This window comes from Thunnus albacares, chromosome 20 (genome assembly GCF_914725855.1).
Source record: "Thunnus albacares chromosome 20, fThuAlb1.1, whole genome shotgun sequence".
NCBI lineage: Eukaryota > Metazoa > Chordata > Actinopteri > Scombriformes > Scombridae > Thunnus > Thunnus albacares.
Genome location: NC_058125.1, coordinates 27,385,646 through 27,407,382, shown reverse-complemented (window position 1 = coordinate 27,407,382; position 21,737 = coordinate 27,385,646). Strand labels below are relative to the sequence as shown.

Here is a 21,737-nt window from a genome sequence, read left to right as displayed (position 1 = left end):
CCTACATGCAATGTCCAATAGTCATGAAAATGTAGCTCCATGTCAGGTGTCCTCTGGTGAATGTTAATATTTCACTTATGTAGTATTGCTAATGAGCAACAGGATGTGAAGCCTAAATCACACATAGTTCAATAAATATATAGACAGTTTCCAATATGTCATCTCCAGCAACACACACTGCACACAGGAAGTAATGTTTTACTCATTCACACAGTGTCAACAGACCTCCAGCAGCGATATCATGGCTGCTCCTCACTGATCAGGACTTTTTATCTCAGATTCTCACATTTATAACTCTGCACTGAGCAACACTTTGCTGACTTTTTAGAACATTTTGTTATTTCGGAAGCCTGCAGAGCAAACTTTGCACTACATTTCCCATGATCCCCATGTGTTCCTCTCCCCCTCTCTCTCTCCCTGCAGCGGTGGAGGGAGGAGAGTGGGAGGAGGAACGGGAGGAGGAGGAGGAGGAGGAGGAGGAGGAGAAGGAGGAGGGGGAGTTTGGGAAAGAATGTGTGGAATTCATTTCCTGTTCTGCAGCTCTCTCAGAGTTTGTTAAAGCGGAGGACGCTCGAGTCTGAAAACATGAAGCAGTGAAGGAGAAGGAGCACCGACTCCTCTGTTCTCCTGCTGGATTACTCTCTCCGTTCTCCTCCCCAGGACCTCCAGGCAGGCAGGCAGGCAGGCAGGCAGGGAGGGGAGGGGGGTCCACCATGGCCGAGCCCCTGCTGAAGAGAACCTTCTCCCGGCTGCGAGGCAAAGACAGAACCCGCAGGAAAACTGAGCCCAAACTGAGCGGTGAGGACACACTTACATCATCATCATCATCATTATTATTATCATCACCATCATCATCATCACCATCTGTTCAAAGTTGAAAGTTTGTGATGCAGAGTTGGGACACAGAGATCTGATTGTTGTTCTGATATCTGCTTCACTCTGAGAGCTGAGAGCTGCATCTGACCCAGAAACAAACTTAATGTTTTAACGTTTTCTACTGAGTTTATTTACCTGAACCGGTTCACGTCGTCGCTGCAGTCTGTCAGACTTTTGTTCCAGACTGAAACAACTGTCAGATGCAGATCTTCATGTTCCTCATAACTTCAGTCATCCTCTGACTTTTCCTCTAGAGCTGCAACGATCAATCGATCAACAGAAAACCAATCATCAACTGTTCTGATAAATCAATTAATCAAAGCTCCAAACGTTTGGACGTTTTTTATAAACGTTTTTAATGTAACATTTTCTAGTGTCGACAGTTCATAGAAACACAAACGTTTCACCAACTAACAACTATTTTCATTATCAACGAATCTGTTGATTATTTTCTCGATTAATTGATTAGTTGTTTGGTCCATAAAATGTCGACGATGTGGATCAGCTCAACATGTTGTTGTTTAGTCCACAACTCAAAGATCTTCATCACAGCTGAGTCTCTGAGAACAAACATCATCATCAGAGTTCAAACATTCTCTTTGTTCTGTCTGAATGTTTAACAAAGAATCAACTGATCGATTAGTTGATCGATCGATTATTGTCAACTATTAAACTAATCAACAACTGTTTTGACGATCGATTCATCTTTTCAAACGTTTCCAGCTTGTTAAACGTGAATATTTTCTGGTTTCTTTAGTCTCTCTGACAGTAAACTGAAGATCTCTGATGACATCATCTTTATAAACCAAACATCTAATCAATGAATCCAGACAACAATCAATAGATGAATCAATAATGAAACTGATGGTTAGTTGCAGCTCTAGGATCAGCTGTAAGACAACAATCTCATTATGTCGATAACGACTTTGTCTCGTTTACATTATTCGTTATATAAAACTGTTGCTGCTTTGCCCTCAGTCTCGTCTGCAAGGAGGAAATTAAATGTTAATTTGATTATCAATCAGAATCTTTTCTTTGATCTGTTTTTGCTCTTCTGAACTGTGAAGAAACATTTAATTATATTTTGTATTTTGATTTTATTGTGAAAGAATCAATAATTAAAATCATTGTTAGTTTCCATGAACTGTCAACACTGTAAAATGTTACATTTAAAAACGTTTCCCTTTATTGCGTTTGTAGCTGTGATTGGCTCGTCGTCGGGTAGGAGACAGATGTTTGCTCTGCGTGAACACGTTTCCTCCGCCGCCACATTCGGTTTATGAGGAAAAACCTGCAAAGTTATGACATCATCAGCCTCAGCTGTACTTTGTGTTTCCTGCTAATTAGCTCATAAACAATAAACAACAAACAGTATTATCATGAATAGTTGTTATTGAACAGCAGAAAGTAGATCAGCAGTAGTTTCAGGTTCTCGGCAGGTCGGTTGATCCCAGACTGACTCCGTGATGTTGAGATCTTTATGACTCACGGAGGAGAATCTAAACATCTAACATGGACAGAGTTGCTCATTGAGAGGAGGAGGCTGAACAGTGGACTTTGGCCTCAGGAGGCCGCCACTCGTTTCCTGTTTCCAACCGCGAGTCGGGACAGTTTTTTTTAAAAAAGCGTAACCACGATCGAGTCCTAACCTTTGACCCCGTGGTTGTTACTTGTAGCCATGACGGGAGGGAATCTTTGGGAATCTCACCGTTCAGAATCGATTGTCGGTTGAATAAGTAGAAAAGGGAGCGCGATGATCTCTTAGTACGCTATGTGTCATAACTGCAGGCTTTTGATTAAAAGACAATCGCATTAATTAATGAATTGATTTGAAAGCATCTTACAGTCTGCTGCCTGTATGAGAATAACAAAATGAAAGTGTGGTTTTACTGGTTGAGTGTAAAAACAGCAGCTGCTGTGTTGGCTCTGCAGTGAGAGGAAGGGTCTGGTTTGTTACTGCGGATCGCTGCTCCGCTGCGTTAACGTCAGTCTCTGAGTGACAGCGGAGAGAAAGTTCACAATATATTTAATTTAACACACACAAACATCACAACATTATGTTTTAACAGTGATGTGTGACGGTTTTGAAACACAGACAAATGAAATCATTTAGGAAACATCAGCATGTTGACATTACGGGCGTCCTGGCAGTCTGCTATCAGGGCATAATAACACATCATTCTTACTTCATATGTCATTTCATTGAAGTTCTGGCCTGAAATCTCATAATTGAATTGACGTCTTAAGCAGACAGGCAGGTCATCAGGTTATCTGAGCTCAGTAGAGTCTCTGTAACAAACACCAGATGAAGTCCAGTTAAAAACAGCTGAAATCTCTGGATGTTATGGACTCTGCTGCCCCATAATGCCGAGGGAGATCTGTATCTGTGAACTGATGAGGTCAGAGGTCAGCTGAGTGTTGTTGTAGAAACAGAGGCCGTGCGAACGTGTCGTTCTCTGTCTGTGTTGGTACAGTAAACAGACAGACACATGACCGATAAGCAGCCTGCAGGGTCATGATGTCACCTGTGATGTCACTGCTCAGGTCCAGCTGGCACAGACGCTGACAGGAAGCTACGCTAACAGTTTCTACCTGCTGCCGGACTTGTTCTTCTTCTAAAATGGGAGTTAGAAAGAAGTGAGGTTAGCTTTATGTCTGCTGCAGGCTACGTTAGCCGCTGCTAGCATGACACACCCTAGTCCCCAGTTGCATTGTGGGTAATGTAGGTGCCAGGTCAAGGAGGAAGAATGCGTGGAATAAAAAAGACGACATCTCTGATTCTGCTGCATCGAGTTGATCTTGAATGATTCTTGGATGCTTTAACGGTTCGATGTATTGATTTCAGATATTCGTTGGTATCAGAAACGGTCAGTTCAGTCTGTGTGTGATCATCTCATCGACACACACGTGCTTTAATGTTCAGCTTCCTGCAGACAAACTGGGTCAGCTGACCACTTCCTGTCATTAGTACAGTGTGTGGGTGGGTGTGTATGTGTGTGTATGTGTGTGTGTGTGTGTTGTGACTTCCTGTTTATCTCTGTGATAGGAGTGAAGATTTAAGATATGAAACTGTTAACTGCTCTCACGTGCGCGTGCACACACACACACACACACACACACACACAGACTCACTGGTCCTCACAAAGATAGATGTACACCTTTGAGGCGGCTGATAAGAACTGTACTGAGATACACACATTTCAGCAGAGTGTGACAGTAATATAACTTCCTGTGGTTCAGTGTGGAAGATCAGCTGATAAACTGTCTGTCTGAGGTCACATGATGATTTTTCTGCATCACATTTAACTTTAAACGAGCGCCTTCAGTCTGCAGGTTAACTCCTAATAACTCATCTGAAACACACATCTGCTCTGCAGCAGTAGAAGAAGAACTCACATCCTTTACTGCAGTACAAATACATAAGTATTATGAGCTTGATGTAGTTAAAGTATTGCAGTAAAAGTACATAAGTATTATGAGCTTGATGTAGTTAAAGTATTGCAGTAAAAGTACATAAGTATTATGAGCTTGATGTAGTTAAAGTATTGCAGTAAAAGTACATAAGTATTATGAGCTTGATGTAGTTAAAGTATTGCAGTAAAAGTACATAAGTATTATGAGCTTGATGTAGTTAAAGTATTGCAGTAAAAGTACATAAGTATTATGAGCTTGATGTAGTTAAAGTATTGCAGTAAAAGTACATAAGTATTATGAGCTTGATGTAGTTAAAGTATTGCAGTAAAAGTAGTGGTTTGGTCCCTCTGACTGATATATTATTATATATGACATCATTAGATTATTAATAGTGAAGCATCAGTGTTAGAGCAGCATGTTACTGTTGTAGCTGCTGGAGGTGGAGCTAGTTTACACTACTTTATATACAGTTAGCTAGTTTAGTCCAGTGGTTCCCAACCTAGGGGTCGGGCCCCTCCAAAGGGTCAGCAGATAAATCTGAGGGGTGGTGAGATGATTAATGGGAGAGGAAAGAAGAAAAAACAAAGTTCTGATACACAAATCTGTTTTCAGTTTTTGGACTTTTTCTCTAATCTTTGATTTTTGCTGAAATATTGGATCATTTGAACATTTATTGAAATGAAAGCATGTGAGAAGTTTAGAGGGAAAAATCACTATTTGGTGGAGCTGTTAACAACTCATAGACATGTGAAATGTGACCCCGACTACACACTGCTTTTTGTAAGACGTCAAAAGACAAAAAGGTTGGAAACCACTGGTTTCATCTTTAACAATGTGTTGTATTTTAAAAGCTTGTTATATTATCCACTGTGTCAAATCTTCATCTGAAAAGTAACTAAAGCTGTCAAATAAATGTATTTAGTTACTTTCCACCGCTGCTCCTCTGTCATGATTTCACCTCCTTGGAGCTCTGAAGCTCCACAGGAAGTGATGTATCAGTGATGTACAGTAAACAGGAAGTGCTGAGACAAACTGAACATACAGAAGTTGAATCCAGTTGTCGTCCTCCACACAAGTTTTCCTTTGAAATAATTAAAACATTAACTAAAGTTCAAGTTATTATTATTAGTAGTAGTAGTGTTCTTGGTTGTTGACACGTTGAACTTATGTGAACAAAGTAAAAGTTTCTTTTCAGAGGAAATTATATGAAAATGTGTTTCTTGTAGGACGTTAGTACAAGTTAACTACATATTTACTTTTCTCTTAAAGCTAGCCTCAGTGTGTGTGTGTGTGTGTGTTCAGTGTGTCTGACTGCAGTCTTTGTGTGTTTCTGTGTATTTTAAGACTCCAATGAATAGTGAATAGACAGCAGTGTGTTTAGTCTTAAATACAGAGAGTTCATTGACATCTGCGGAGACACAGCTGTTTATTCATTCTCCCCCTCCTCCCCCCCTTAATCCCTCCTCCTCCTCCTCCTCCTCCTCTTTTCTCACTTATCAGCATCTCTCAGGCTGCTGGAAATTAAAAACAGATGGACTATTATTAGCTGCACACACTCACCGTCCTTTATCGGGACCTCAGTCAGATGACAGGAAGTAGTGTCCGACCTCTGGAGAGTGTCACTTCCTGTCTGTGGAAGTTAGTGATAAACTGTCTGTGCGCTACCTGCCAGCAGACACACAGAGTGAGGAAAGTGGAACATCCAGCCGCTGCAGAGACACATCTGAACACTGGACAGATGTGTTCACACTGCATCAGCTGATCATGTTAGACACTGTGTTGTGCTGCTGCCTTCTAGTGGCCACACGTCATCCAATCATTGATCTTTATCATTATATATCGACGCTGCAACCAACCTCGGTCCTAACTTGGTACAAGAGCAACAACAATTAGGCGATTAATTGATTAGTTGCCAATTATTAAATCAATCACAAACTATTTTGATAATTGATTCATCGCTGTGAGTCATTTTTTAACAAAATGGTGAAAAATGTTGATCAATGTTTCCCAAAGTCCAAGACGACGTCCTCCAATGTTTTGTTTTTTCCACAACTCAAAGATATTCAGTTTACTGTCAGAGAGACTAAAGACACCAGTGGTGGAAAATAAGTCCATGTAAAGGAAAAGCAGAGATTCATTTTGAAACACATCATGTTGGGAAATAATTGCTGAAAACATTTGAAGACTGTGAACTATGTAGTACTGAACTGTGGAGTTAAACTGTGTTCAGGATTTGTTGGCCGTGTCTAAAACGGCTGCACCATGATGTAGAGGCGTTACTAGTCTCACACTATACACACACACTTGAATGGGTTACAGTGGTCTCTGAGGGGGATTCATGGGACTTCCATTTGTCCTTGAATGGTTTCTTGGGTACAGTATGAGTTTGGTTCTTGTAAAACTTTCATCAGACCTTGAAGAAGTTCCAAGTGAAAAAGGAATGTCTCTGATGAGGTTGCAAAGGTCCTTGAGGAGGCTTTGGTGGTCCTTGAGGTGGTTTCAGTGATCCTTGAGGATCTTCCAGGGGTCTTTGGAGACCTTCTATTTGTCCTTTAAGTGGTTCTTTGAGTATGCTATGAGTTCAGGAGTTCCTGGTAAAGATTTCATGGGTCCTTGAAGGACCTTGAGGGGGTTCAATAGCTTTTAAGGATGTTCCAGGAGTCCTTAAGTGAGTTAACTGCTAACAGAGCGTGATGCTCACTCTGCAGCCATAGCAACTCGGTCTGTTGCCATGGTTACCTGCAGGTAAACACACCTGGAGGTGAAACTGTCGACCTGAACTGTGACTGACATGTGAACAGACTCCTCACAGCCAATCAGGGCACAGGATTATGAAGTCAGATGATCTCCTTTGTGATCGGTCTGTGGCCGTCAGAACAGAACAAAAGTCGTTTTTTATTTAGTGAAGTCAGATTTACTGAAAGAGCTTCACACACACACACACACACACACACACACACACACAGCTGGAAGAGAGAAATCCAGATGTTCAGGATGTGAGAGAGAATCTAACTGCTTTAAATGTTCCACTTTGTCCCTGCAGTCACAGAGCCGAAGGGACCGACTGATTATAGAAGATCAATAATCACCAAACTGTCATCAAACCAGCAGACTGAGACAGCAGCTGTTTGGGTTTTATATCTGGAAGATCAACTGCTTTTAACTCTTTAAATAATCTTTCCTTTAGACAAATCAACAAGCTGATGGAGCTCACTGTCTCTAAAACCAACAAAATACTTTTCAGTTGAACTAAAATTACTAGCTTTATGGACCAGGATACTGGTGGAGACCCAAGGAGCTATGACTTGCTTTGTAGATGCTCTACAGGAGGCAATCTGGCAAATCAATGAAATACTGCACTGGCAGTAGCTGACTGTACCTGGTGCCTCTGTCCCTGCCCCAACCTTTCTTTAACCTATTTCAATAACAGCAATTACACTACAGAAATGAGATGTAAGGTGACCATGTCAGAGGAATCTGCATCCAAAGCAGAACTGCAAGATAAATCCAATCCAAATTAATGTCCTTGGTGTGGTCTGACCGTCCCCCTGTAGGTGTTGACCTCTCTGTGGTTTCATACAGTTAAAAAGTGTTGTATTGTACTGGCTAAATGTGGCCACAACTATATGCTAAAGGGGAACTTTTCTGCCTTTTGTGGTTTTCTGTTATTTATTTTCCTGTTCTGATGTCGGATACATGGTCAAAGTTCCAAAAGTTGAGGTGTGTAGAAATGCTGCCTGAAAGTCAAAAGTCAGGGCTTCAACCTGGTCTGAACACTTTGTTTGCGATGTTTTTTTTTCAACCTTGCCGACAAGCTGATGTCGGCTCATTGCACATGCTTATAAACAGCAGTTCTGTAGCCTTGCTAAGGTGGTTGCTAAGGTGGTTGCTAAGGTGATTATTTCATATATCAGATGTGATTCAGCTCCAACATGCACGGATGGATTTGAGAAGTTGACATTTGGAGTAAAGAAGGAGAAAAAGAAGTGGAATCCTGCTACTATAGTTTGTTTACGTAGCCTCCGGAGCCGGAGGACGCTTCCTGAAGCTGACCAATCAGAACAGAGTGGGCTCATCAGGAGGCGGGCCTTAAAGAGACAGGAGCTAAAACGGCCTGTTTCAGACAGAGGCTGAACCGAGGGGCTGCATAAAGGACCAGTACAAGATAAATAAGGAGTTTTTAACTGGAAATCATGCAAAGATATTCCAGTAGAGCCCCAGAATATAAATATAGAGCTGGAAATGTGCAGAATATGTGTCCTTTAACAACCAGAACTTTTTACTAAAATGTAACAGGACACAAGTCGAAGCTGTAGAGTGACACCAGTAACACCTGTCAGTCACACCTGTGGTGAGTTAGTCTACAATGGAAGCTGAAGAGAGAAATCCACTTAATGTTGATTTTTGATTATGAGTGTATCCATTTTCCATTCAGTCTCTAAAACATAGTTGGTTCTGTGAAGTTGTTGAGCTGATGAATCTCAGAGGTTTGTGCTCAGTCCGTAGTTTTGTCTTTATCAAACTTCCATACAGAAACCAACTGAGAACCACAAAATAACTCCCCGCTGAATTCCTTCCCTCTCTCTCCACAAATATGCTGACACCAAATGCAGACTTTAATCCACAGCGAGAATGACACTAACAGCTCTGTGTGTGTTTCCTCCAGATGTTCCAGTCAAGTCTGACACCGTCCTCCAGACTTCTTCATCACCATCATCACCATCAACGAGAATGCCAGCAGCCGCCGACCCTGAACCCTCCTCACCCCCCCGCAACCACATCACAGTAGCTAAGAAACAGCAGTGGGCTCGGCAGGGCTCTGTGGCCCCAACCGCCACCCTGCCCTCAGGCCCCGCCCCCAGAAACTCCGACTGGGACAGAGCGTCAGGAAAATCCCAGGATGCACCTGGGCAAGCCTGGAGTCAGAGGCTGACACAGGACAAGGTACAAGACGATAGGGGTGGTAGTTTGATTCCCTTTATACTCCTTTAAAAGAGCCTCTCGTAGTTTGGTCCCTTCTTCTTGTCCTGCTCCTGGTAGTTTGATCCCTTCTTCTTGTTCTGCTCCTGGTAGTTTGATCCCTTCTTCTTGTCCTGCTCCTGGTAGTTTGATCCCTTCTTCTTGTTCTGTCTCTGGTAGTTTGATCCCTTCTTCTTGTTCTGCTCCTGGTAGTTTGATCCCTTCTTCTTGTTCTGCTCCTGGTAGTTTGATCCCTTCTTCTTGTCCTGCTCCTGGTAGTTTGATCCCTTCTTCTTGTTCTGTCTCTGGTAGTTTGATCCCTTCTTCTTGTTCTGCTCCTGGTAGTTTGATCCCTTCTTCTTGTCCTGCTCCTGGTAGTTTGATCCCTTCTTCTTGTTCTGTCTCTTGGTAGTTTGATCCCTTCTTCTTGTCCTGCTCTTGGTAGTTTGATCCCTTCTTCTTGTTCTGCTCCTGGTAGTTTGATCCCTTCTTCTTGTTCTGCTCCTGGTAGTTTGATCCCTTCTTCTTGTTCTGCTCCTGGTAGTTTGATCCCTTCTTCTTGTCCTGCTCCTGGTAGTTTGATCCCTTCTTCTTGTTCTGCTCCTGGTAGTTTGATCCCTTCTTCTTGTCCTGCTCCTGGTAGTTTGATCCCTTCTTCTTGTCCTGCTCCTGGTAGTTTGATCCCTTCTTCTCGTCCTGCTCCTGGTAGTTTGATCCCTTCTTCTTGTTCTGTCTCTGGTAGTTTGATCCCTTCTTCTTGTTCTGCTCCTGGTAGTTTGATCCCCTCGTCTTGTTCTGCTCCTGGTAGTTTGATCCCTTCTTCTTGTCCTGCTCCTGGTAGTTTGATCCCTTCTTCTTGCTCTGCTCCTGGTAGTTTGATCCCTTCTTCATGTTCTTCTCCTGGTAGCTTGATCCCTTCTTCTTGTTCTTCTCCTGGTAGCTTGATCCCTTCTTCTTGTTCTGCTCCTGGTAGTTTGAACCATCCTTTTAATACTCTAACTCCTGCTTCTTCCATTCTGTTCCCAGACAGAGCAGCGGGGCGACAGGACAGGCATCAGTCATTCCTGGGATATGACCAGCACCTCTAGTGTTCCTGTTAGTTCCTCTTCGGTACTGCAGGAAGTCTCCCAGCCAGCAGGGGGCTCCATTGACGCACCCACCAACTCCACCAGCACCAAGCTGTCCGGCCAGCGTGCCTACCTGCAGAGCCTGGACCGCAGCAGCCGAGCCTGGGTGCTGTCTTCGGCAAAGTCCCAGGCTTCAGACGAGGCCTGCAGGCTGCAGGAGGAGAGCAGCAGCAACATCTGGTACAACCCGATCCCTGAGGAGGAGGACGCAGCAGGGCCACGCAGGGAGGAGGAAGTGTGGAGGAGGAGGGACGACCGGGAGGAGGGAGGATCTACCCGAGCAGAGCTGGGAGGGGTGTGGGTTGGGCCAACAGAAGGTCGGAGCAATGACTGTCCACTGGAGGGCACCAATCCCAGTGTCAGTCACCATACTGATGACATCACGGCAGAAAACACAGGTTAGACAACCTGATTGCACCTTCTGATATCTGTATTCCCTCTACTAATAATGTGTTGATACTGATTTGATAATGGTCACCAATATGGCACTAAAACATTTCAGGAACATACGCTAAATGTTTCTCTCTCTTTCTCTCTCTCAGACTCCCCCCCCTCTGACTCTAGCCCCGCCTCCCAGAAGAAAGGGGGCGTATCCGGCAGTGTGATGGACAGGCTGAGGTCTCCAGGTACAGTGAGGAAACTCTCCCTAAAGATGAAGAAACTTCCTGAGCTGCGACGCAAACTAAGCCTTCGCTCTTCGTCTCGTGCCAGTCGCCAAGGAAACGACGCCAGAGGGGGCGGGGATGAGTCGACCAGTAAGAATACAACATCATCATCTGCGTTGTCCAACCAGAATGTGATCAGCAGATATCACCTTGATAGCTCCACCCCTCCTGCCCGACCACTGCGACGGTCGTCGAGAGGACGCTCCGCCAGCAAAGGAGGTAAACATGTTTATTTATAACAGTGTGGAAGATGAACAACATCTAGACTGTGGACACTGTTCGATAGAGGAGGAAAATACATAACAGTACAGAACACAACATCAAGACTCAAAGTCTCAGCTATAACAACTCTTTCTCTGATAGATGACATGTCGATCGTTGGTGTCAGCTAAAAGGACAAATGTTAGGACAGAATGAAGCAATGAAACATCGGGTATGTCCAAACACCGACATTTTAAGTTTTGAGCACTTAAGTGGGTGTTCACACACTGCCAGGTAGCAGGCAAGTGTGTCCTATGTCTGAAATATACAAACATACAGACAGTGCTAAGTATATCCCACAATTCATCATAGTGTATTGCGCAACATCAGTCCAGTTGTTGGCGATAAAGTGCCAATAGGCTGGTTTTATGAATGTGTGTGAATGGTTAGTTCCCCCTGATGGGCAGGTTGGGACCTTGCATGGTAGCCCCTGTACCCATTCAGTGTATGAATGCGTGTGTGTGTGAATGGGTGAATGTGACACGTAGTGTAAAAGCGCTTTGAGTGGTCGGAAGACTAGGAAGGTGCTATACAAGTTCAGTCCATTTACCATCATTAACAATCAATCTGGTCCTCTTGATGAGATTGATAAGACTAATATCGTTATATGTCTGATACCGTCAAGATAAATATTGAATATCACATCCATCATCAAAAATTTTGAGAAATTCTTAAAACATGTTATCATACAGAAACCATTCAACATAATATTGTATTATGTCTGTTTTATGTTCAGTAAACCTATGTGCTTCTAGATAAATTGATTTTCGTGTTTCTCCTCGCAGCTGCTGTCTGTTTGATGGTAACTGTAACACAGTTTGGTTAAACTGACTTTACTATTTTGTCATCAAATCATAGGAGCTCGATTGTGTACATGAACAGTATTTGTATTTGCATGAGTAAAGCAGGAGAATGATCCTGCTCCCTTCACCTCAGTACACAGAACGCACAGAATATATATTGTCCTCGGAAGTTTGAACTTCTGAGTTGAATTTGCCAAGTCTGAACTTGGTGTACTTTGTATTGAGAAAGGCCTCTTGTCACAGAGTTAAACCACCAAATGTAAAATGTTTATGTTTTCCTTTCAGGTTATCTCAGTGATGGAGACTCCCCAGAGCTGCTGCCACGGCAACAGGCTCCTCCTCCTGCGACCTCCCAGGAAACAGGATGTGATGTCAGTTCATTTCAGCTGTACGTCGGCTCCGACCCGCCGCGATGCAGCCAACGGGTGACGGGGTTACTGACCGTCCATCTGCTGGGCCTGGAGGAGATGAAGACCAGCAGGTACAAACACACCGACAACGCTAACACCTGGAGCTAGCAAACAGCAGCTAACAGCAAACTAACAGGTTGCGCTGGTGACGGACAGTTAAAGAGTAATCAGATGAAGACAAGTGATCTGCTGAGAGCTGAACTTCTGTCAAAATTGTATTGAGTTTGTATGTGAATAGAGAAGTTTGGGTGTTTCCATTCACTTCATTACAGTCAGAGTTTGATCACAGCAGCATCTAGTGGACATCAGAGGAACCACAGCTGGTTTGCTGTAGAGCCGCTGCAGTAGATGAATATCAAGAGCAGGGATGCCCCCCGAGATATTACTGAGTTTATATAGTGACTTTGCTGTTGTAAACATTACTGTTGCTGCTCTAATAAACACTGTTTAGTTTTATTTTAAATTCTAATCCTGTTCTTCTTTAGTAATGAATAGAGACTGATAAGAGTAGTAGTATCAATAACAACCCATCCCTAATCAAGATAATTTGGTTAGAAACAGTCTTAAATATGACAGTACTGTTCATTTTATGGTGTTACAGTTTCAAAAGTGACTGCATAAAGAAAACAGATAGCACAACTTAGACATAAAATGCAACACAAAGAGTTTAACATGAAGACAAACAATCATAACATTTGCATTAAAACGATAAAACATACATACAATAAAATAACTGTTGGGTGAAAACAGGAGAGAAATGATACTTGTAGAACTCAGATAAGTTTATGTACAACTAAATGATCACACCAAATATTAGGCAATTATATTCTCAGTATCAAAGTTTTGTTGCTGCCGACAGCGTTTTATCCTGGACTTTGACTCCAGAGACGAGAGGTTGAGATCATGTTTAGACATTAAAACACTTCAGTTCAGGAAAGATGTGGCTTTGGTTGAATGTTGAAAAGTCTCTGTGTGTCTCTTCCCCGCAGGTCTGAGGGCAGTAAGGAGGTCTTCCTGGCCATCCAGATTGACGGCGTCACCAGAGCGAGGACCGCCCTCCTGACCCTGCGAGGCCCTGCCCTCTCGTTAAACCACGCCTTCCACCTGGAGCTGGAGCGAGCGCGGCAGCTACGCATCGTAGTGTTAACACCAGGTACTACTGCTGTCACTAATACTACTAGTCAGTGCTACTACTGGTATTACTGGTAATGCTTTATTTTACAGCTCCTTCAGTTTTACACTAATTTCCTGGTAATGTTCTGAGTAATTTGCAGGTATTTAATGGTTCATTTTTAGGAGATTTTATAGAAAGGGTGATGCAGTTTGATACAAATTATAAGAAAAACTGGGAAAAATGTTAATTTGGTTTAGTTGGTAAGTGCCGACTTTTATATTTGGGATCATACATAGTTGTTAATTTGCAAAAGTTCTTGATAAATTAGACTCTTAGCAATGCTTTAACTGACAGAAAATACTTCAGTGTGAAGTTTAGTGTGTTAAACTTGGATCTAGTATTTGGCACCTACAATATAGATTCAGTAAGGGATTCAAAAGGATTCAGATTTGATAAAATGCTTGAAACCTCAGTTCTAACTACTCACATAGTGTCTTGAAATCCTCGGTGACGTAAATCTCTCTATTTTTTACTTTTTTCTCTCTCTGCAGCCAATCCACAGGCAGGGGGAGGGGCTAAACCCGAGACCGATCAGAGTCAGACTTCAGGTCGTCCAACCAGAAACAGAGTCTGTTGTCTGGGTGGAGTCTCCATCCCTCCTTTATTTAAAGGTTCATGGCACTGAAATATTGTGATTTTACTAATTCACTACTGTTGTTTAAATGCAGAAATATGAATGAGTATTTGTGTCTCTCAGGGAGTCGCAGTCAGCAGCTCTGTGTGAAGTTGGAGCCTAGAGGTCTTCTTTATGTCAAACTGTTGCTACAGGAAAAGTGGGACACACAGGTACAAAGTAACACCACTACAACTACTAAAGAAACTTCCACCAAACAGCTGTTGATGATGACAGCATGACACGATGGTCTCTGCTGTAATCACTAGACCTTCATTAGAGTTATTGTAAAGTCATGATTTACAACCACAGACTCACATACCACCATCACTAACACTGTTACTTGTGCTGTACAAAAAACTGTTATATAAGATTATATATATTATATGACATTGATAGTAATATATCACTGAAAAGATTACTGAACTGTAATAATTTCTCTGTGCAGCCCAGCACTGACACATCGATACCTGCTAATGTGTTTGGGGTTGAACTGCACCACCTGGTGGAGAAAGAAGGATCTGCATCTCCAATCCCTCTACTGATCCAGAAAACTGTGGCAGAGATAGAACGACGAGGACTGAAGGTATACATCCATCCCTTCCTTCATCCCTTTATCAGAGAAACTTCAGCTTTGACTTTAACAGTCAGTTATATTAACAGTGGGAGGTGTTTGAGCGGCACAGGGGTAGTATTCCTGTCCTGGAGTCCTGCTAGCAGTACCACGGTTCACCAAAAGGCGTATCTCCAGATTGGTTATACGATCCAGCAGAAACAAGTGTGTTCAGGGCTTGAAATTAACACTCGCCAACCTGCTAAATGTGGGTAAAGATGAACTGTGGCAGGTAACATTGTAAAGTCACTCACCTTCCTGGCGAGTGATGAATTGAGCTCTAAATATCACTGCATCTGTTTGAAACAGGCTGCAGAAACAATCCTCATAGTCCTCCTAATCCTATATTTCCCATGAGCACTATGTCATGATGTGTAATACAACCATTGGCCTGGACGTACTGCGTGGAAGAATCGACTGAGTAAACAGACTGGACTGCTATACTTGATGTGGATTTATCTGTGATTTAGAGATTTCTGACTGGGACAAAAAAACAAATGAGCAGAAGAGGAAGACTGAGGATAAAAATGAAAACGAAGGAGGGGAGAAGAAGAAAATTAGGACATTTAAATGCCAAATGGGAATCGGGTCATGAATGGCTTGTATTTGATGCAGAAAAAAAACATAACATACTGCCTGATCACCGGATCTAAACGTCTGGAAAATACAAGACAAACCATTTAGTGGTCGGCACGAATAATTTCAAAATGGAGGCTGACAAAGAGATTTATTATGCTACATCTTTTATTTTTAGCAGTACTTCAGTGCTCTCATAATCTGGTTTATTTCAAGGAAAAACATTTTGACTTGTGGAAATTCTGATTGGCCAGTGGGGGAAGGGGGGGGTTGTGCTATTCTTCTGGTTGTTCAGGGCTCTGGGACAGTCGGAGGTGGAGTTGGGTGGGATCGACTAAACCTCCCTTACAGCTGAAGCTCCTTACTGTCAGGTGGAAATATTAAAACCATGTGACACAGAGGTAGAACATATCCGTCTGCAGCCTCCACAGGACAACAGGAGAGTCAGCAGACAAAACAATTGACTGGACTTTGAATTCCATACTTGGGAGAAAGTGAAGAAAATAACAAGTCCATCCATTTTCTGATGTTCATCCGGGTCCAGGTTGTAGTGGCAGCAGGCTCGGTAGTCCAGAACTTCCTTCTTGAGCCACATCCTCAAGCTCCTCCTTGAGGATCCTGAAGTGTTCCCAGATCTGATAAATAAACCCTAGAGGGATACGCTGGACTCACTGCTGCTTGGATCCACCATCTCATTCTGCCAGTCACTACCCAGAGACGAGGACCACAGCTGAGGCCTGGAACAGAGATCCACTGGTGAATCCAGAGCTTCATCCTCAGGATCAGCTCCCTCTGAACCACCACAGATTTACTGCTGACACCGTACCACTGCACCTGTCAATCTCACGTTCCAGCTTACCTTCACTGAAACTAGAATAAAAATGATGTTTGTTCTGCATTATCCAATAAGGACTTTCTCCACATCTGTCTGTCAGGTGGTGGGTCTGTACAGACTGTGTGGTTCTGCTGCAGTGAAGAAGGAGCTCAGGGATTGGTTTGAGAGGAACAGTTCAGCTGTCTGCCTCAGCGAGGACCTCTACCCCGACATCAACGTCATTACAGGTCAGTATCACACAGTCTGGCTGAGTGACCTGAAGACTCAGGCGAGTTTTGTGCTAGCATGACTCCAGACCACCAAGACTCATTCATGACCTTGACTTGTGGTCTTGTTTGCTGGATAGTACTCAGTACTGTGTGTTTTGTCAGGTATACTGAAGGACTACCTGCGAGAGCTTCCATCTCCGCTCATCACCAGGACTCTGTACCAGGTCGTCAGGGAGGCCATGACCTTACGACCCCCACCTGCGACCCCTGACCCTCAGCTGGCCCAGAGCACTGTGGAGCTGCTGTCCTGTCTGCCACCACCAGAGAGGGTAACACAGAGTACTACCACTAATACACATTTATTAAAGTTAATTCAGTAGATCCAAACTGACCCTGATGAGAGTTTAGGTTCTACACAAAGAAGGGTTTAACACCCTTCTTTGTGTAGATCTCATGAGACATTTATATATTCAATCAGCTGTAATTCCAAATCGACGAAAACATCTTTTGAATTACTTTATATAATGTCACTGCGTAAGGATTTAAAGACATGACATTCTGAAAATAAAACTTGTATGGGTTTATAAAGGTAAGAGGGCTGTCAATCAATTTTAAAAAAACTAGCTAATTAATCGCACAATTTGCTGTGATTGAACACAATTGTAATAATGGATATTAAAATGTAAAATAATAGAATAATGTAGAATCAGCAGCAAGGAAGTGAATTCAAATACTATTGTTTAATAGCATCTTTTTAACTTTGAACACAGATTCTTTCCTGTGAACTACAGATTTCCAATAAAACCATCAAGACCATTGACTGTCAGCTTGAAGGCACATTTCTTATAAGTACTGACAGAAATAATAACAAAACCATCAAGGCCATTGAAATTAGATTTCAGCTTGAAAGGTAGTCATTTCTTATATGCACTAATATAAATGATAATTAACAACAATAAACATGTTTCATGTTCAAATGCCAGTTGAATATAAACCAAATCCACAGTAGTCCATAAAAATATGAAAAAAACAACAAGGAAAGATTCTGATTCACACATGGAAGAAGTCTTTTCCTTCGCCAAAACGTAGCCTAACTTTGAGCATTATTTAGCCTCCTTCTCGACAAGCTAGCATGAAATGGTACCAATGGATGCTCCAGGTCATCTAGTTTCATATGATACTAGTATCTTCTAGCATTCTAGTATTTCAAATTAATTCAAAAATTAATTTTGACAGCACTTAAAAGTAATAAATTCTGTTACTTTATTTTTCTTAAATTTGGAATCTGTGCACCTCATCGTGTAGAAACGGAAACTGAGTTGGCAGCCTTTCAAGACTGAATGTTTCTGATAGTGCAATCATTGACTCTTATCATTTTATGACAAAGAAACTGTATTTAATGGGGATCAGTCATGTCTGGACACCTGATGCACTTAGTAAGATCAGCATCGGCTGGTCTGATGCAACCTTACTAACAGGATAATTTTACTGTCTCGGGGTTAACCTTCACTTTTTCTCTCCCTCTCTCTCCAGGCCACTCTGTCTCTCCTGCTCGACCACCTCAGCCTGGTTGCGTCCCTCAGCTCGTCCAATAGGATGACGCACCAGAACCTCGCTGTCTGCTTTGGCCCGGTGCTCCTCACCCCGACCCAAGAGGCCTGGAGGGGGGGAGGAGGAGGAGGAGGAGGAGGGGGAGGAAGGGGAGGGAGAGGAGGAGGGAAGGGTTTCTGTCATGGTGAAGAGATAGCGAGCGCGGTGGATTTCAAACGTCACATTGAGGCGTTGCACTACCTGCTGCAGCTGTGGCCAGGTGAGACAGGGGACGCTTTTCTTTTATTACACTTATACAGGGCAAACATGCTCCGCCCACTCTGTTGTTGTCATGGAAACTGGTTTACTTTTAACAGCATCTTATTCTGACTTTTCCTCAGTGCCGACCCATCGAGTCACGTCAGACGACCACATTGACTTGTCCCCACCGCCCTCCCCCACCCTTACCCATAACCCCCTGGGCCAGCAGCAGCAGCAGCAGCGGCGTCCTGTTCTGCGATTGGCTCTGCCCCAGAACCCTGAGGAGGTGGTGGTGTCACGTCGCGGGCGAGGCGGTCTGGCCCGGCTGGAGAGTCCGCCGCCGATTAACCGGTACGCTGGAGACTGGAGCATCTGTGGACGAGATCTTCTGTCTGGACAGGAGGCCGATTATGACGAGGTGGCAGGAAGCGAGAGTGACGGAGGTAAATGGAGTAGGACAGGGAAAATTCTTGGAAAAATTATAAAATTAAATTTGAATCCTAATGACTTTGATGATTAAGTTTTCATCTGAATCTGTTTTGCAAATTGATTTGTCTCATGATGGACATTAGAGGAAACAGTTGACTGTCTTCATATTTTATAACCAAGTTGTTATTCCTTTCACGTTTCCACCTCTGTTGTTGATCCAGGCAGCGGGGATGAAGAGGAGGAGGAGAAGAAGGAGGCGTGGTTGTCAGGAGGAGGAGGAGGAGGAGGTCTCTACATGGACGACTTCATGGATTTTGATGCTCCATTTAACTGTCGACTCAGCCTGAAGGACTTCGACACTCTGATCCACGACCTGGACCGAGAGCTGGCCAAACAGATCAACATCTGTCTGTAGAGGAGGAAGAGGAGGAAGAGGAACTACAGCCTGTGCCAAAAATAAAAACAAAACCAGATTAATTTATTTCTCTGATCCAAAGGTAGACGTAGCTTCAGTGTTAATATGAAGGAGTGCTGATGTGGCTTCGGAGATTTTCAGTCTGAGGAGGAACTACAGGAGCAAAGTTGTCTTTGATGTGTGGATGCAGATGTTGACTCTGTTCTCAGATGAAGGATGAGTTGACTGTCGGTTCCTCTCACAGCGTTGTTGACCCTCTGAAGTCTCTGATGTGAACTTGTTCTGGGTATCAGGGTAGGATTGTGTTAAACGGGACCGTTTGCACTGTTGAAGCCATAATTTCACCTGGTGAAACTTTTAGTTGATGTGAACAAATTGCAGAATGTGTCGCTCTGCTGCTTCATCCAATCAGAATCTGTTCTGTCTCTGGCTGAAATGTTTTTATGCTTATGCTCTGTCTACTTTTGAATGTGACGTTTAGGTGACGCACAGAGTCCCAAACAGTCAAAGTGAGAAAATATATCTGAACTACTTTTGTGTTCCCTCAAAGGATTTAAACTTTTTTTTATCAAATCTCTGGCTTCCTCCAGAAATGTGGGACAGAGTGAGTGCAGAAAATATCATGAAGGAATACAAATGTAGTTAAGAAGAAAACATTGTGTCTGTCTGATGTGGGAAAATTCAGAAGGACCACTGAAAAAAAACAAAAGCTGTGGAGGTCTTTATAAGTGTTTCAGAGTTGCAAAATGATTTTGACTTTTGAAATTGACTTTCTTTAAAAATGTGTGATTCCCAAAACACTTCAGGCATTGATAATGGCCTCATGCACAGCTCAGTGTTTTTCAAATTCTGAAACTATTTCTTCTTTAAAAACATCTATGATTGTATGTTAAATAAATGTCTGTAGTGATGTTTCACTGCTCGGCGTTTTAAACTTGTAAACTTTTTCCAGAAAAACAAGAAGCTTGTAGCACTCTAAAGTATGTTCAAACTAATCAAAAGCACTTAAAGAAGACAAATCTAGGCTCTGAGCTGTTGATAAACTCTTACAGAAGCAATGGCACTAGATAAGTGGTTGTGTTTAGAGTTTATTCTGTTATTGGTTATATTAAAGCCATATTCCTCAGGAAGGCACTGGTGTCATCTTCTGACACATTATTATTACATATTTTTATCACCTCAAAACCCACAGCAGAGCACCCCTGCTGGTTTATAGTGGTCCTCTGTTGGTCTCTTGTTGGTTTCTATTGGTCCCCTGTTGGTTTCTGTTGGTTCCCTGTTGGTTTCTGTTGGTTTCTGTTGGTTCCCTGTTGGTTTCTGTTGGTTTCGGTTGGTTTCGGTTGGTTTCCTGTTGATTTCTTTTGGTTTCTGTTGGTCCACTGTTGGTTTCTGCTGGTTTCGGTTGGTTCCCTGTTGGTTTATGTTGGTTTCTGTTGGTTCCCTGTTGGTTTATGTTGGTTTCGGTTAGTTCCCTGTTGATTTCTTTTGGTTTCTGTTGGTCCCCTGTTGGTTTCTGTTGGTTTCTGTTGGTCCCCTGTTGGTTTCTGTTGGTTCCCTGTTGGTTTCTGTTGGTCCCCTGTTGATTTCTGTTGGTTCCCTGTTGGTTTCTGTTGGTTTCGGTTGGTTCTCTGTTGATTTCTTTTGGTTTCTGTTCGTCCCCAGTTGGTTTCTGTTGGTTCCCTGTTGGTTTCTGTTGGTTTCGTTGGTTCCCTGTTGATTTCTTTTGGTTTCTGTTGGTCCCGTTGGTTTCTGTTGGTTTCGGTTGGTTCCCTGTTGATTTCTTTTGGTTTCTGTTGGTCCCCTGTTGGTTTCTGTTGGTTCCCTGTTGGTTTCTGTTGGTTCCCTGTTGGTTTCTGTTGGTTCCCTGTTGATTTCTTTTGGTTTCTGTTGGTCCCCTGTTGGTTTCTGTTGGTTCCCTGTTGGTTTCTGTTGGTTCCCTGTTGGTTTCTATTGGTCCCCTGTTGGTTTCTCTTGGTTTCTGTTAGTTTCTGGTCTCTCTTGGTTGAGCAGCAGAGCGATATGAGCTGCAGTTGATCATCAGTATTTTCACGGTACAAAGTTTCTAACTGTGATTAGTTTGTGAAGCCACAGAAGGAATACGATGCCATGCTCGAGAGCACTACGGCTCCAAACTGAGCACAAAGTTACCAATGATGTTCTTATTTTAATCTGTTTTCTGTTTGTTCTTGTTGTTATTTGACGGTATTACTTTGTTTTGCACAACTTCATAAGCACTTATGTTTTTTGATAATGACAATGTTCTATGCAGATGATGTAACCAAAGTGTTGAAGCACAGCAGCCTGTCTGTATGTCTTATTAACCTGACCAACAATAAAACACATTATTATTATTATTATTATTATTATTATTATTATCATTATTATTAACAGGGATTGGGTTGTTATTATTACCTACTATTTTGGGGATTTTGGGTGGATTTGTTTTTTTCTGTTTGTATCTTTTTCCTGTTTGTATCTTCATTATTACTATGAATTATTCTGAACACACATGCAGTGTGGAAAAGAAAGCATAATTTAATTAAGATGTTCTTCCACTGCACAGTTTG

At 42.7% G+C, this 21,737-nt stretch overlaps 1 protein-coding gene across 1 annotated transcript; it reads left to right on the top strand.

Annotated features, from left to right (window-relative positions):
* Positions 1-501: 501 nt before the first annotated feature.
* On the top strand, positions 502-21,524 carry LOC122971114 (rho GTPase-activating protein SYDE1). The gene is made up of 14 exons (XM_044337614.1): positions 502-798; positions 8,957-9,234; positions 10,276-10,774; positions 10,919-11,260; positions 12,391-12,586; positions 13,505-13,668; positions 14,181-14,300; positions 14,387-14,475; positions 14,751-14,888; positions 16,427-16,553; positions 16,698-16,864; positions 18,069-18,345; positions 18,467-18,769; positions 18,977-21,524. The coding sequence occupies exons 1-14, from the start codon at positions 714-716 to the stop codon at positions 19,168-19,170; spliced, it is 2,979 nt and encodes a 992-aa protein (XP_044193549.1). The 5' UTR covers positions 502-713; the 3' UTR covers positions 19,171-21,524.
* Positions 21,525-21,737: the final 213 nt, after the last annotated feature.

Excerpts from the sequence above, each read along its gene's own strand:
- LOC122971114 (XM_044337614.1), top strand. The coding sequence starts at position 714 with ATGGCCGAGCCCCTGCTGAAGAGAACCTTCTCCCGGCTGCGAGGCAAA. Across the intron at positions 14,301-14,386 it reads CATCCCTCCTTTATTTAAAG|GGAGTCGCAGTCAGCAGCTC; the intron begins GTTCATGGCACT and ends TGTGTCTCTCAG. Across the intron at positions 18,346-18,466 it reads CCTGCTGCAGCTGTGGCCAG|TGCCGACCCATCGAGTCACG; the intron begins GTGAGACAGGGG and ends ACTTTTCCTCAG.